The sequence below is a fragment of the Chiloscyllium punctatum genome, chromosome 44 (assembly GCF_047496795.1).
Source record: "Chiloscyllium punctatum isolate Juve2018m chromosome 44, sChiPun1.3, whole genome shotgun sequence".
NCBI lineage: Eukaryota > Metazoa > Chordata > Chondrichthyes > Orectolobiformes > Hemiscylliidae > Chiloscyllium > Chiloscyllium punctatum.
This window is the reverse complement of record NC_092782.1, coordinates 4,366,581-4,383,372: the sequence shown is the minus strand read 5'-3', so window position 1 is coordinate 4,383,372 and position 16,792 is coordinate 4,366,581. Positions and strand designations below refer to the sequence as shown.

The 16,792-nt window shown below is 38.4% G+C and overlaps 1 protein-coding gene across 2 annotated transcripts in view; it reads right to left on the bottom strand.

Annotated features, from left to right (window-relative positions):
* LOC140466674 (proton myo-inositol cotransporter-like) overlaps positions 1-16,792 on the bottom strand; it is a 124,928-nt gene that overhangs the window by 59,616 nt on the left and 48,520 nt on the right. For both annotated transcript variants that reach the window (XM_072562123.1, XM_072562124.1), the window contains exon 3: positions 3,617-3,825. In XM_072562123.1, coding sequence (XP_072418224.1) covers positions 3,617-3,825 — 209 coding nt within the window. The remainder of the gene's footprint in view (positions 1-3,616; positions 3,826-16,792) is intronic.

Here is a 16,792-nt window from a genome sequence, read left to right as displayed (position 1 = left end):
AATGAGAGGTGGTCATACTGAACCGTGCAAGATCATGAGGGAACTTGACAGGGTAGATTCTGAGGGGACATTTCCTGTTTTGAGAGGGGGAAATCAGAATGAGAAGATACAGATTTTACAATAAGAGTTCTAACTTTAAAAGATGGAGATGAGATTTCTTTTCTCCAAGATGCATTTGTCTGTGGAATGCTATCCCCCAGAAAACAGTGAAGTCTTGGTCACAGAATTTATTTAAGGCTGTCTTTGATGAATTTTGGATAAACAAGGAACCAGATCAGTCATGATTTAATTGAATGACAGAGCAGGTTTGAAGTGTTGAATGGTCTACTCTTTCTCCTAACGCTAATGTTTTCATATTCACAGATGCCGCCTGACCTGTTCAGTTTGTCCAGCATTGTCCAGCACTGTTGCATTCTGAAGAGGGAGAATTTGAGGCGGAACAGCTCCAAGAGTGTTTCAAATTAAGATTCTACCTGTCCTCTAATCTGCTGAGCATCAGAGCTAAAAGTCAGTCCCTGCAAAGGTAGCAGAGGAGAAACATCCAGAACCTGCAGACAGAAAAAGTACACGTATGTTTGTGGTGTGAGCATGCATGAGGTATGTGCGTGTGTAAACCAAGAAAAATTAAAAGAATTCTAAAATAAAGTCGACCGTGGTCCAGCCATCCAACTTAAGTACAAATGACAATATATTTCGTCATTACAAAAATCAAAAGGCATGAGAGAAATCAACTTTCCACATTGTAGTCTGGATTTTGACCCTCAGAATTCCATTTACTCTGTCCATATTGTTCTGTTCACTCATAGTAGCTGTCTTTTGTCGTGATTAAAAGCATCAAATGTACACCTGCTCAAAGGGGTACAGGTGAAGTCTTACAGATTAGAAATCCTCGCTTTGCATTACTTTCAGTAAAGTTGTGTTACAACAATGCTTTTTTGACTGTTATCAAGTAAACAGGTAGAATAATTTTGCTCTGAGTAGTTATACATCGTGTGATAGCTTGTGGAACAACTGGGCACAATTATTGGCACATACTTTGGAGTTCAGTAGTTAGAAAATCACCTTTAGCACTAAGCGATCACATTACAACCATGAAGTAATTGGCTAAAAATACGGTGAGTCCTCTGCATCATAATGTACCCCCAAATAAATGGGGTTTGGGAGATGATGTTCTGCTGCAACTGTGCTCAAAATGAGCACATGGAAAGATATGGCAATTTACACCAGCCAAAGTGTTTTCAACTTCTTGCCTCATGAATACATTTGTTAATATTAGCACTGGCAGAGAGGTTTGTAGGGTCTATTGAAAGATAAGGCTTCCTCAACCAATTCTTAATTTGGTTCTCACACAAAGTCTTGGCTCACCCTGGTAGGTTCTAGAAAGTACTTGAAGATTTAGAGTTCCTTGCTGTTAAGTACCAATTGTCAGGATAAATATGTTGAATTACAATATGTTTTATATTTCAGGTGAATCAATCTGCTTTATCAGTTAGGCAAAGTACATGCCCACTGTGCTCAACTTGTACCCACGATTTTATCATCTGGTACATTGAGATATACCATTTTGCTGGTGAATGGAAGGTATTGATAATGTACTTGATTATTGAAATAATTCAGACTTGCATTTCTCAATCCATATTGGATACTCCAACAGGGTAATTCAAAATGTGATTTTATTGGACACATGGTGAAAATATGTGATACTAACATCGCTCCATTCATTGCTCCAAAAATAACTGAGCAAGCCTTTTATCTACCAGTCCCATTCCTCCACTCACTGCATTTGTGTTTCAATCCTCATCTATTATCTACCTACATTTGCACATCTTCTGTTTTGCTTTATTGTTATTAGAATTTCATATACCCCAGCACTTATTAGCTCCATTAATAGCCCACTCTGGTTTTACAAGCAGCTTTTAAACTTCAATGGTGACTCCTACAAATACTGACAGTCCAAATGACACTGGTCCGCACTGCAGAGATGACATTACAGAAACCATTTCTTTTAAAAGCTTGGAATGAAACTATATCAGAAAGGTCCATTACAAAAACAACCAAATTTGAACATGTTTTTTAAAAGATACTTTCACAATTAATAACCATAAAAGTAAGTTCTCCCTATCTATTTTTCATAAAGATTTCTTTTTGGTTCTCCAACTCTTCTTTGGTTAGCACACTAACTACTAAAATGATAAGTTAATACTCTTCCTGATTAGGTCAGCTGCACTGTCTTGGTGTATATTCTCATTCATGACAACAGAATCCCTCTTCTCACCTTTCACGTCACTCGTCTACAACTTCCAAAAACTGCAACTCAAAAGGTCAAATAAAGAATCCAACATATTCTTGCAGTAGTGCTTAAAGTTTTGTTAAAAATAACTAAGATCGTTTCACGTATTCATTGATCAAATCCATAGTGTTGATTGCTAATAATTGCTCACTTATCAGTTTTCTTTATTTAAAAGAATTTTGATACCATTTGTTGACACATTGCCTCAGCTTCTTAAAGAATTACCCCTTAGATAAAAAACATAAAATCACTGCAGTAATTATGAGAAAGGAATAAAAAGGAAATGGAGGTAAAATTCATTGATAAAAACAAAGTACTATAAGTATTCAGTATGTTTACAGCTGTGATGAATAGACAATGTACTCATTGGATTATGGAGAATTCCAGGGACAAATGTCAGAGTGAGAGCCTGTCAACTGAAATGACAAGCAACAAGAAGTTTACAGTCATGCTTAACTAGATGTCTGCTACAGGATGGCTACCCAGTTTGCATTTGATCCTCAATGCAAGAGTGCCAACAGAGTGAGTGGCAAATACAAAATATAATATAAACTGAAAGTACAAGCAAATTACTATTCCACTTGAAAGGAGTCTCTGAGCATTGGATAGTCAAAAAGGAGAAGATTAAAAGCATCTCTTGTGCTTACATGGAAACATACTTATGAAGTGAAAGTGTTGACGGCAACTGAGGACTGAATCAGGGTATCACAAAGCATACACTCCCTTTTGAGACGGACGGGCATGGATAAAATGTTTATGGTGGCACCATGCTCGATATGGCAAAAATGGCATAAGAATATAATGTTTGCACTACTTTTCATTTGAATTTGAAGAAAAAATTAGTTTGAGTCTTGATTGAATAATTTAAAAAAAGCTAAGATGATGATGATGATTGTACAAAACATAAGAACCTTCTATCAATCCACTACGGGCCATTTTATCAACTCAAATAAGCCAGTTCTGTGGTGGTGTACTGTATCACCACAAGGACATCTGCAACAAGTGCAAAAAAAAACTTATTGACTACAATGGACAGAACAAAAATTGAACATGAAGAGCTAATACATTTTTAAATATCAAGCTGCAAGTCTTCTACACATATACAATCTGTAGTATCCAATGGATATTTGCCACTATTTTTTGAATAGGCCTAATAAAAGCCCTTAATTTTCAAATACCAAAGAATGAGTGAAACTTATAGTACAAAAGTAAGCTCATAATTGAAGTGAACTAACGTTGACAAAGTAAATGAAACAACAGGCTTTCTCCTTTACAAAGCTAAGCAAAAAAATGATTGTTTTATTTGCAGGACATTCACAAGCTTACCTCCTACTGTTTCTCTTTCCTCTTCCTCAATGCTATTTTTGATGCACTCATACTCTTCATCAATATTTTGAGTTCCACGAATCTGACTTAAGACTCTGCGAGCTTTCTGAGTTTTTCCTTTTTGCACCAACCACCGTGGACTTTCTGGAAGGAAAAGGAATCCCACGAACTGGACAACAGCAGGAACAGCTGAAAGACCAAGCATGTATCTGGAACAGCAATTACAATATTAAGGGTAAACTCGTTTGCATAATTGTTTTGAATGTTATGGCAGTTCCAAACAAAATTAAGCTGTAAAAGTTTACTTCAAAGTATGGCAAAATGCAAATTAAGCAGGTAATGAAAAGCACTGATGCAGCAATTTCTATGCCTCTTTCGTAGCAAGTTCAAATAGCATTTCACTGTCATGAAAATGAGGGAAGAACCAATTCTGAATAACGAGATGATTAAAGATGCTAAAACATTTGTGAGCAGTTTAGATAAACTAGTATTAGCATCAAACAAAAAACACTGACCAACAGAACTGCTCGAGGGAAAAAGAATGAAAAGTGGGCAAGAAAGAAGAAATACAGTAGAGAGTGAAGAGGAAGACAAAGTATAAGAAAAAAAAGACAAAGCTGAGGAATGGTAAAATCTGAAGTGAACTTGGGGGAAATTGAGAACAAAAGAACGCCCTGGCAAAGGAAACAGCTTGTTATTTAGTGGAGGGATTTTTGGTACAGAGGTCAAACTGGTTTAAACAGGATGGAAAAATTAAGCAGAATGGCAGCATCTGTAAACTTAACTTTCTTTTAAAAAAAAACCAATTGGAACCAAAACATTAACTCCATTTCATTCTCCAAGAAATTTTCCAGCAAATTTGTATTTTTTATTTCAGAATTTTGGCAGCCACAATATATTCTTTTCAGGAGCAAATTACAAGTTAAATACCACTGTCAGACCAATTTACTCTGGTCTAGTAAAGTTATTTTGGAGTAATTTTTGAATGATCCCATTATTTGGCACAGTGGTAATTGTCCACCAGGGTTAAATCTGGCAGTCACGACGTGTGTGGCAGATGCCCCAGTGTCCATGGATAATATCAAGGAGGGCAGCATGTAAAAAATATTTTGGCAAAACACAGACTGTATTAATTCAGAGGATGAGAGGTAATTGAAATTGATATGACAATTGCACTGAGAAAAGTAATGCTTGATACAAATGACGGCAATAGATATTGGAGTAGGAATTAATTATAGCAAATCTTACAGGAATCGAGAAAACACAGAGCGGATGCAATTTCTGACAGAGACAGTACTGTGGACAAGCTTATTGCAAGGGATATGAAGTACAAGAATAAAAAAGGTCTTGCTTCAATCGTACCATGCTTTGATGAGATTAAAATCAGGAAAAGTGTGCAGTTTTGATCTCCATATTTAAGACCGACTCCCATTGGAAGCAGTAAAGTGATGATTCATTATATTGGATGAGAGGTTGGTTCCCCAACTGGCGAAAACTGTAACATGGGGCCACAGCTTCTGAATCAGGAGGTAAATCATTTAATAATGAGATGCAGTGAAATTTTCTCGAAGTACTCTGAATTTTTGAAAATCTCAAAAATAGCAAGTTATGGATCTCCCATTGTTGCCTATATATCATTAAATATATTCACAATGCTTTGGTCTCAGGGAATGAAGAGCTATGAAGAGCGAATAGGGAAATGGAATTTAATTTTAAGTTCATCATGATCATATTGAATGGAGAAGCAGGATCAATGGGCCATATGATCTACTCAGATTTCACATATTTTATATAACATAAGGAGTTTTTTTTAATTACTCAAAATACTCAGCAGATCTTGTCGTATTTGTGAAGAAAAGGCAGAGATAATGTTGATTGGAAATGGGAAAAGTTAGAGATGTATCACATTTTAAGAAAGTGTTAAAGTTAAAGGCAAGCAATGGGTGCAATTTTGGAGGACATGAAAAAGTATAGAGGTCCAAGAAAGAACGTACACAACCAGGACAGCAGAAAAGGGGATTGAGAATAGAAGGCAATAGCATAAGACTGGGTAATTCATTTTTTGAAAATTCTTACTCATCTCCAAGATAGGAAAGTATCCAAACATACTAATTAAAATGGGTAGGTCCATGAACTAAACCAATAAATTATAAGAACATTATCCCATTTCAGGAGATATCAGGATCAGTGTTTTACAAGTTCGAGTAGGTCTTCAGTTTTCATTTCAGAAGTATGGAACAAAGGTGAGAAAAGATTGAAGTTATGGTTTTTGGTTTTCCATGATGGGTTTGGAAAAAACAAATGCAAAAGCATTTTTGTTTGTTTTTAACATCTTCCCTGACTGAATTTATTTCCCACCTCTCAACACAGTAATTAAAAAAAATAGTGGAATGCCTGGTATCCCACTACCTCAAAGTGATTTTATGTATATGTTAAAGATAAGACTGCTAAATGAGCAATGTCAGTCTATAAAATGCAGTTAAGCACCAACTTGACCTCTTCCAGCATACCCTATCATTTAAGCAGAAGTCAGACAGTATTTCGCATAAACATTGCAGCCTCCAATTTTATACCATGCATGGTGTGTAACAAAAAAAAAAAATCTCATGTTCAGGAGCAAAAGATTTGGAAATCACTTTACCAAACCTATCTTGTCTGTAACCAACTCACTGTCCTTTGGCTGTCACAATGACTCCCCACTTCATTCTCAGTCCAACACCACCATCTATGGTTTCCAAGCCAATGTCAAAAGTCCCTCAATGTCCAATGTGGTATCGAGACAAAATGCACATTTGTATTATTGTTTAATTAAACTGTAAACAGCTGAAGGACCCTCTCTACAGCATTAACAGTATTCCTAAAATGATGGATTTTAAAACTACACTATTTTGAAAAAGACTGCTCAAGTTTGTACATATTTGTAGGATTTGGCCATTGAATGACAATGTTATAAAATTGTGATCTTCACTTCAATAAGCCATTTTATTTGAACCCAGGGTCAAACCTACTTTTCTCTACAAGCAGTAGATGTGGGCTAAAATGTTCTACTTTCACATTTAACATTGTTTCCTTATTTACTTCATTTTCTTTAAATGTTTCTCTTCTCATCCATCTTCACATTGTCACATGGAAGGAGAACAATAAACATGGTGTGTTCTTCCTGCTTAATGTGGGATATTGGGCACAGATCTAGTGCCCAGGACCAGAACCAGAACATTGCAGAAGTGTTTCCAGCTGCAGCACCGAGAAGCTTGAGTTTTGAAACTGGATTGACTAGAACTGGAGCATCTAAGAGGCTGAGTGCAGGGAGGTGATCACCCCACATGCTGAGACGCCACTGGCAGTGAAGGAACGCATGACCATCAGCTAGAAGAAGATGCTAAACATGTAATGCAGGAATTCTGTGGCTAATCCCTACAAAACAGGTACAGGGAGACAGTTCAGGGGGATGGCCTCTAAGATGGAAGTTGCAACAGCCAAACATTTTGCGCCATGGCTGGATCTGCTGCACAGATCCAGCCTTGGAGAGAAGGAACAAGTATGGCAAGGCTATAGTAATAGGGGATTCATAAGGGGAAATTGAGATTTCCATGGTTGCAAGGAGACACCAGGATGTGCCAAGGATGTTACGTTCAAAAAAGATCTCGGGAGCAGCTACAGGACATCCTCAAGGAGAGGATGAACAGCTAGTGGTCATGGTACCAATGACACGGGGTAACAAGGGATGAGATTGCAAAAATAGAACATAGGCAGTTAGGAAGCAAGTTAAAAAGTAGGACATTAAAGCTAGTGATCTCAGAATTCCTACCAGTGCCACGTGCCAAGTCAGAGACGAAACAGCAGGCTAATACATGGCTGGAGAAATGGTGGGAATGGGAGAGTTTTAGATTCCTGGAATATGGGACCAGTACTGGGGGAGGTGGGGCCAGTACAAGTTGGACAGGTAGCACCTGTGCAACATTGGAACTGATGTCCTGGGAGAGTCTTTGCTAAAGTGGTGGAGAGAATTTAAACTAAAATAGCAGGGGTTAGAAAGCTCAAGGAGAAAGAAAAGGAAGAGGTACAAAAAAATGCAAGAAAAGTGATAGATGGAGAATTCAAAGGCACGAATCAAACATGGCCTCAGTTCAAAATAACTTGAATGGGTCGAAATGTTAAAAAGACAGACCCCAAAACTTGTGTCTTAAATGTACAAAGATTCACATTAAAGTGAATGAATTAATGATGCAAATAGATTTAAACGCATACTACATAATCATTATTGTAGGGTGACCACGATGAAGTATCGAAGGTATTCAATTTTTGGAAGGACACACAAAAAAGGAAATGGAAATGGAGTAGTAATACTGGTTAAAGAAAACAAATACACAATAGTGAGGAAGAATTTTAACTCTAGGGGAGTCTGTATGAATGGAGCGCAGAAACACCAAGAGACAGAGAACAACAGTGGGGTTGTATATATGTGGCGGTAATGTGAGGAAGACATTGAACAGGAAAAGAAAGATGCAAATCATAAAAGGTACAGTTGTAATCATAGGTGACATTGCATATAGATTGGACAAATCATACCAGTAAAAATACCTTAGGAAGAGGAATTCCTGATTGTGTACACAATGGTTTTCTGGGTCAATGCGTTGAGGTCGTCCTAGATTGAATATTGCATAATGAGAAAGGAACAGTTAGCAATCTGACTGTGCAATGCCCTTAGGGAAGACTGGTGATAATGTGAAATAATTCTTCCTTAAGAGAGTGTGACATAGCTGACTCATGTCCTGAATCTAAATATACAAAACTACAATGGTAAGAGGTGTCAGCTATGTTAAATTGGGGAACAACAAAGGATGACAGGGGATAAGCAGTGGAAAACACTTAAAATGCACAAGAAAATCTGCAGTTGTTCACTGTCTGGTACAAAAATAAAACCAGAAAACTGCCCCAAACATGGCTAACAAAGGAAATGAGGATAGTATCAGATCTAAGGATGGGGCATACAAATTAGCAACATAGAAAATAATCCAGCAGACCTAAGGATTGAGTGCAGTTTAGATTTCAGGACAAAAGGATGGCTGGGATTGGGGGGGGGTGTGGAGGTGTACAGAGTATGAGAAAACCATTGCTTTGAAAACCCATTGTAAAAGATGAAGAGATAAAAGATTAGTGAGGACAAATTAGGTCCCTTATACTCAGAAACAGGGCAAGTTACAACAAGAAACAAACAGATAGCACACTTACAAAATATGTACTTAGGTTCTGTCTTCACAAAGGAGGACATGAATAACGTCCCAAAAATGAGGGATCACAGGGCCCTTAGAGAGAGGAAAGAACTGAAGGAAATCAGTATTTGGTTAAGGAAATAGTGTTGCGGAAATTGATGGGATTAAAGGCTGGGGATAAGGTCGGTGGAAAGGTGATAAGTGGGTGCAGGTGCGACGTAATTGTGATACGTTGATGGGGAGGATAAAGCGGATGGGTGGGAAAGATGATGGCTAGGTAGGTCAGATCATGAAGGTGATGCTGAGTTGGAGGGTTGGATTTGGGATGAAGTGGAGGGAGAGGAGATTTGGAAACTGGTGATGTCGATGTTGATGCCATATGGTTGGAAAGTCCCGAGGCAGATGATGGTTGGCTTTGATTTGGTGGTGGAGGTGGCCCAGGACTTGCATGTCTTTGGGGGAGTCAGAGAGGGAGTTGAAGTAGTTGGCCAGAGGACTGTATTCCAGTGACATTCCCTAAACCACTCCGCAAGTCGACATTCTGTCTCCCTAATGTAGAGGAGACCACAGAGAGCAATGGACACAGTAGATGAGGTGGGTGGATTGAAATGATCCTTTAGGGCCTTGGATGGAGGTGAAGAGGGAGGATGCAGGTGCAGGTTTTACATCTCATTCTGTGGCAAGGGAAGGTACTGGGTGTGGAGAGTGGGTTGTTGATGTGGGTGGATTTACAGAGGACGTCACGGAGGGAGTGGTCTCTGTGAAATGCTGATAGGGGTGGGGAAGAGGAAAATCTCTGTAGTGGTGAGGTCTGACTATTGGTGGTGGAAATGGTGGAGAACAATGTTCTGTATCCAGAGATTCATGGGCTGAAATCTATCCTTCTTGCAGTTAGAGGGGTGGGGTTTGAGGCCAGAGAAGTGGGAAGTAGAAGAAATGCACTGGCGGGCATTATTGATCACGTGGGAGAAATTGCAGTCCTTGAAATAGAACATCATCTGGGATATCATGGAGTGGAATTGCTCCTCCTGGGAGCAGATATGGAGGAGGCGGAGGAATTGGGACAAAGGGATTGCATTTTTACAGGAGAGGGAATGGGAGGTGGTGTAGTCAAGGTAGCTGTGGGAGTCGGTGGTTTTGAAATAGAGGTCTGTGTCGAATCCTTCACCGGAGGCATCCCAGATCCAACCAGCACTGTCCTCTCAACCTGTCCAACTTCCTTCCCACCTGCCACTCTATCCTCCCCACCTATCTATTACAATTACCTCCTACCTGCATCCGCTTATCGCCTTCCCACCTACCTTCATCTCAACCCCATATTTACCTCTTAGTCCCCTTCCCTCGCCACATTCCTGATGAAGAGCTTATGCCCAATCTCCTGCCCCTCAGATGCTGCCTGACCTGCTGTGGTGTTCCAGTGCCACATTTTTCAACTCTTCTCTCCAGCACCTGCAGTCCTCACTTCTAAAAATTTACAGAGTCAGCCTGGATTTATGAAAGGTAAATCATGCTTGAAAACCTTCTGGAATTTTTTGTGGATCTAGAAGAATTAGAACGAGAAGAAATGATCAGGGGGTGACAGTAGATATGGTTTACTTGGACTTTCATTCAGCTTTCGATAAATTCCCATGTAAGAAATTAGCACAAAAATAAAGCACATGAGTTTGTGGTAGTACATTGACAGAGATACAGAACTGGTTAGCAAACAAAATAAAGTAGGAATAAATGAGTCTTTTCCAAATTAGCAAGTGGCATACTGCAGGAATCCGTGCTTGAGTGCCAGATATGCACAATATAACATTAATAATTTAGCGGAGAACTAAACGTAATAGCTCCAAATTTGCAGGCAAAAGCTGGGTGGGAGGTGAGTTGCGAGGGGGATGCACAGATGCTTCAGTGGGACTTGGACAAATTGAGTGAGTCGACAAACTCGTGACAGATGAAATATCATGTGGATAAATGCAAGGCCATCCATTTTAGCAGAAAGGCAGAAAACAGGAAGGCAGATTATCTGAATAGCAATAGATAAGGCAAGGGAGAAGTGCAATGAGATCTGGGCACCTTGTACACCAGTCACTTAAAATAAGTGCACCTGCACAGGTGCAGCAGGTAACAATAAAGATGGATGATGTGTTGGCATTCATAATGAGACGATTTGAGTATAGCAACAGGGAAGTCTTGCTGCAATTTTACAGGGCCTTGGTGAGACAGCTGGAGTATTGTGTGCAGTTTTGGTTTTCTTATCTTAAGGGCATTCTGGCTATGGGAAGGTGTGCAAAGATTTACCAGAATGATTCCTGGAAGGCTGGTTATGAAGAGATACAGGAATGGTTAAGAATCTATTCACTGGAATTTAGAAAAATGAGGGGAATCTTGTAGAAACCTATAAAATTCTAACAAGTTAAGTTTGCCATGTTTAGACAAGGTAAAAGCAAGAAGGATGTTCCAACAACCAGGAGTCCAGAAACAGGGATTATAGTCTAAGGATTTGGGGTAAGCTATTTAGGACTGAGATAAAGAGAAATTTCTTCACCTACAGTGGTGAGCTTGTGCAATCCTCTGCCACAGAAAGCAGTTGAGGTTAAATCTGAATATTTCAAGAAGCGGTTAGTTCTTAGGGCTAAAGAGGTCAAAGGGTAAGGGGAGTAAGAAGAAATTGGTTGGAGGATCAGCCACATTCATTTTGAATGGTGAAAACAAGCTAGGAGGGTTAAATGGGCTATTCTTGCTCCTATTTTCTGTTTCTATGTCTGAAGCAGGTAGTCTAATGGATGATTTATGCTGCCATCGTCCTGCATTTACTTTGCACTGGTACCTAAACAACTTAATATGCCAACTGAGGATTTGCCCATCAAGATTAATATCAAAAATAGCTTTTAAAGACAAACATTTAGTAAAAACAAACATCAAACAGAAGTACAGAAAGAAGCAAGCTAGAAAAGGCCGGAAATTCTCAGCAGCTCAGACAACACCTGTGGAGAGAGACAGTTTGTATTTCAGGTCAGTGACCCTTCAGAATCCTCTCTCTCCATGGATAGTGCCTGAGCTAATTCCTAAAATCAAAAAAGATATAGATGATTACGTATGAACCATTCAAAAAATTCAAATTAAATATTTACATATACAATATTGGGATCGGGTTAATTAAACACATACTTCATTGCTGTAGGAGATCTTTTGAAAAGCAGAAGTCAGATATTCTAAGTGGATAGAAAGCAACAGCCCTGAAAAGGAATTCTGCTGCATGCAGAGGCATTGTGGATGACAGGAAATTTATAGACAGATAATAAATGCTAGATCCCTACCAATATCAACAATCAATGTAAATGCTGAGGCAACATGGTTCACTCCATGACGTGAAGATGCAGCTAAGAGCTAAACAAGTTCAGAATCTAAAACCCTACCCAATGCTGAGAACTAATGTACTGAAACTGGGCACCACTCTTGTTACTCCTTGAACAACGTGGCAAATTTATTTCAGTTTAGCCAGGGTAAGGGCATTGACAAAGGGCAGTGAGGAATACTGCCAGCTATATCTCATTCACAAAAGAGAAAACAAAAGTCATTTTAACACAATCAGGTAATGTTCAAGGGAAAAAGAACAGCAACTGTTAATAAGTGAATAGTTTTCCTTCTTTGTGATTTTACTGGAGTACATTCCTGTTTGTATTCTTCTTTATATCTGGAAGCAATTTTCACAAAATAGAATAATGATCTTAGTTGAATGCTAACAGTTGTTGGCTATTTTCCACATAGGTCCTATAACGGTTACAATTAAGAAGGATCATAAATGTGGTGTGAAGCTCGTCTTTATGTTATGGATAACGCTATAACAAATACAAAAATATAGGCAAAAGTCACAGAGTATGGGCTGGGTTATCTCCCACAAGGGACAAATGCTAAGGGTGAAGTAAAAATCAAGACTTCAACTCGTCTGAAGTTAGGGAAAAGCACTGTATCAGCAATATCGAGAAAGACAGTCATGAGGATAATTTCATTTCTTCTTTGGTGAACGTATGCTATCAGCTGCTCTGCTGCATAACTGCATTAGTAACATATATATTAAGCTTTTGAAATCTGCCATATTGAAAAAACTGGATGGCAACCAATGAAGAAATTAGTGGGAGGCCAAGATGTGGCTGAGCATATTGGTACTGAAGGAACATTTGAATTTGGGAGCAACATATCGGAGGCTGAGGAGAAAATTTCAAGTGCAAGACTTGAAAAAGCTGAAGATGTCAATGATGAGGAGACTAAAATAAGGAGGTTGTAAAATAGATTATGAATTTAAAAGTATGGAAATCCATTTGGTCAAGTTCCTGGTGTCAGGAAATTAAGCACCTGTCCACCTCTGTACTTACACCATAATTAGCACCAAAGATCTTGCCAGGGAGTCAAAATAAATCAACAAAGGTAGTTGTTGTGGACAAATAAACCAAGGACAAGAATCTGAACATGTCAAGATTAAGATCCAAAGACAGCATTAAGAACTCTTATCTGCATATATGATAAAAGGAAATAACAAATGCAAAGATTTTAGGCAATGGATTTTTTCTTTAATATTAATTCATTGGCATGCCCTCAAGAACTGGAGGTAAGCTACTACTTAAACATTGCAGTACGTGTGGTATGGGTATAGACACAGTACTGCTTGGATGAAAGTCAGTGGCTAGGGTCAAAATTATCAATGGCTAAGCAACGTTGGTTTCAGGTTGAACTTGAAGTGGTGGGGGGAGGCAGTGCAATGATACATTGTGCAACTGCAGAACTTTAAAGCATTCCTGAAAAACAATCTGAAAATAGATGCATAAATTAGAATTATTGAGCTTATGGTGGCATACAAAGCAGGGTCAAAAAAGTATGGCACTGGAAAAGCACAGCAGGTGAGGCAACATCAGACGAGCAGCAGGTCAACGTTTCAGGCATAGGCCCTTCATCAGGAATGTGAGGGGGGGTGCTGGGACAGAGATAAATAGGAAGGTGGAGTGAGGCTGGGTGGGTAAGTAACTGGGAGAGTGATAAGTGGATGCAGGCAGGGTGTTAGTTGTAATAGGTCAGGGGAAGGGTGGAGCGGGTAGGTGGGAAGGAAGATGGACAGGTGGGACAGGTCAAGACAGCAGTGTCGAGTTGAAGGGTTGGACCTGAGATGAGTTGAGCAAGGGGAGATTTGCAAACTAGTGAAGTCAATATTGATGCCACATGGTTGAAGGGCCCCAAGGAGAAAGATGATGCATTCTTCCTCCAGTTGTCATATGGCTTGGCTTTGTCAGTGGAAGTGGCTCAGGACTTGCATGTTCTTGTAGTGGGAGGGGAGTTGAAGAGTGGGGGTACAAGCGCAGAGTAAAACAAAAGGTGACATCATGAAACAGGAGGCTTGTGATTCTTCATCTGTTGACTGGACAAAGGAAAACTGAGAGGTGGAATAAAAGTCAACTAGTTACTGAAAGGTCAATACTTTGAAGCATTAACGGAGAAAACCAAATTTTGTACGCTGAACGCATGAATACAATAAGTCAGCATAATAACTTCTTAACTGTGATTGATGATGTAACAGTTTGTACTTTGGTTGACAATCTTGACTTGTTTGAGGAATTTGCACTTTTTTACAAATCCTGAGAGATAAGAGCCTCAACCAGGATTTTGTTTTTAAGTGTCAGCCTTGTAAATTTGGGGCCTGCACTTAATATCCATGCAAATCATGGTTATAAGTCTCTTCCATAATCTACAATTATCATTAAAAATTTAACTTTAACATCCAATATCTAATTAAAAAATCACCTAACTCGAGGCTCATAACATTGAAACCTCTTTATCGGAACTCAATATTGTAGTTCTAAGATTTTAAAATCCAGTTGTAGTGAGATCTAAAAAGATTAAAAACTTAAGCAAATGATATTTTCAATATTTTGTAAATCATCTTGTTCAGAGATGTTATTACACATGTTTGGGTCAAGTGGGACTTTAAGGCAGGTTTGCTGCGCTCAGAGGCAAGGACATGTTATAAAAAGAACGGGGAGAGCATTTCTTTGTACTGGTTTCTCTCCAGGTTCATTCACAAAGTGAAAGCTTTTATGCTCTCTCAGCAAAACAAGAAAATGTGGCCCTCATGTCAAAGCACTAAGCTTTTGATCCTATGAAATCAAACTCACTATTAACCATGGATCATAAAACTTCCCTACCCATCTGTTATAATTATGCTGGATGCAAGAGGTCTTGGATCCTCTTTAAATTTAAAATAAAGGGATCATCTGACTTGTCCAAATTACCACTGCCAGGGAAAGTAAAGCAAAACAAGCCAGAATATGGATAAACAGAAATAACATTTTTAAATGACTGAAGGGAAATGCAAATGAAAGGATTGATAAACTTATGGCAAAAAACCATGGCAGCTAGTGTACAAAAGTGAGCATTAAGTCTTGCACTCTAAATTACATGATTATAAAATTAACAAATCACAGCCATTCAAATAGCCTACTTAGTGGGATAACATTTATCTGACAGGGATTGGAATACAATGCAAACCCTAGTAAAACAATGGAGGTAATTTTAAAAAAAATTCCAAAAACATCTGCGAAATGATTATTTTATTCAGATCAGAGGAATGTGATTCACTCATTAACCTGGCAGGGCTGATAAAAGACACCATAAAAGAATCATTTGATAAAGAATAAATTCAGGCAAAAACAAAGGTTTAAAGAGTTTGAGAAAACATATCAGGTAAAAACTCCTAATTTTGTAAACATTCTTTGTAACTGGCAGCTTTAAAAAATTGATTTTAGAAGATATCTGCAAATGTATCCAAATGTTTAAAAACAAGTCACTTAGTTAATGATTGATTTGATGACTGATTAAAATTAGTCTAGTTTTGTATTATTTTGCTGTACATACTAAACTGAAGCCAGTCTCAGGTTCCCTACCTGCTCTCAGCCCAAGTATTTTTCATAGCATAGGAAAGACCTTGAAGGTAAGACAAAACAAAAAGGTTTGTACAGTAGCTGTATGAAATACACTACACAAACATTTTTGATTTGACTGGTTCTATGTCACCAAGAAATCAATTTTTTTTCTGTGTTCTATGTTAACAGTTAAAAAGTTTTTGTTCATAAACGATTTCACAGCAGACAGCTGCAGGGAGCCACATTGTTTATCCTAAACAAAAACAAGTCTGATGTCATTATAATCTTCTAGTTCCTAGAAACTGTGAAATCCACCATTCTCCAAAAGCATACATTCATTCAAAACTCTGCCTCCTGTATCAAGTATGGGCTGACATTTACAGATGTCACCCAGGTTTTAATCTATATTTGCTTCCAGTCCTCCAAGCTCTTTCATTACTGTGCCAGTCTGCATCTCAACCTCCTCCAGCCTAACCTCAAGGATCCAAGAGCACCTTGCCTATGTCAGTGGACAAATGTTCCAGAAGGGAGCTCAAATTCATTCTGACAGCTGAAGAATATCAATTCAATTAAATAAGTTTGGCAGTAAAATCTTTCATCAGTACAAAAGCTTGTATTTAATCTACCTAATTGTATTAATTATCAAATTGGCTAACACCCAACGAGTGTCTATATATAGACCCGATTGGTCTATATGACTCCAATCAATAATAATGGTAGTTGCATTTTAAAATAGCACTCCCCAAAATTTTCTTGATTAGGAATCAGTGATAAATGCTAGCTTCTCAGTAACACCCAAATCCTGTGAAACAACATAAAAATCCCTCAAAAGTCAATTTTTTCTGACAGCTTTACCTTCTCACTCCACACAATTCTTTATTCCATGACTCTTGTATCTTGAACTCTTTAGTTCTTTAAGTTTTGTAATCCCTTTGCTAAACCCCTATTTGACTCTTTCCTTTTTGGCCAAGATTTTTGTTATCCCTCTTGATAGTTCTTTTGGCTTGGTTGAAAATGGATGATTAGGGTAGCATTAATTTAATATTTCACAATTAATATTATACGTT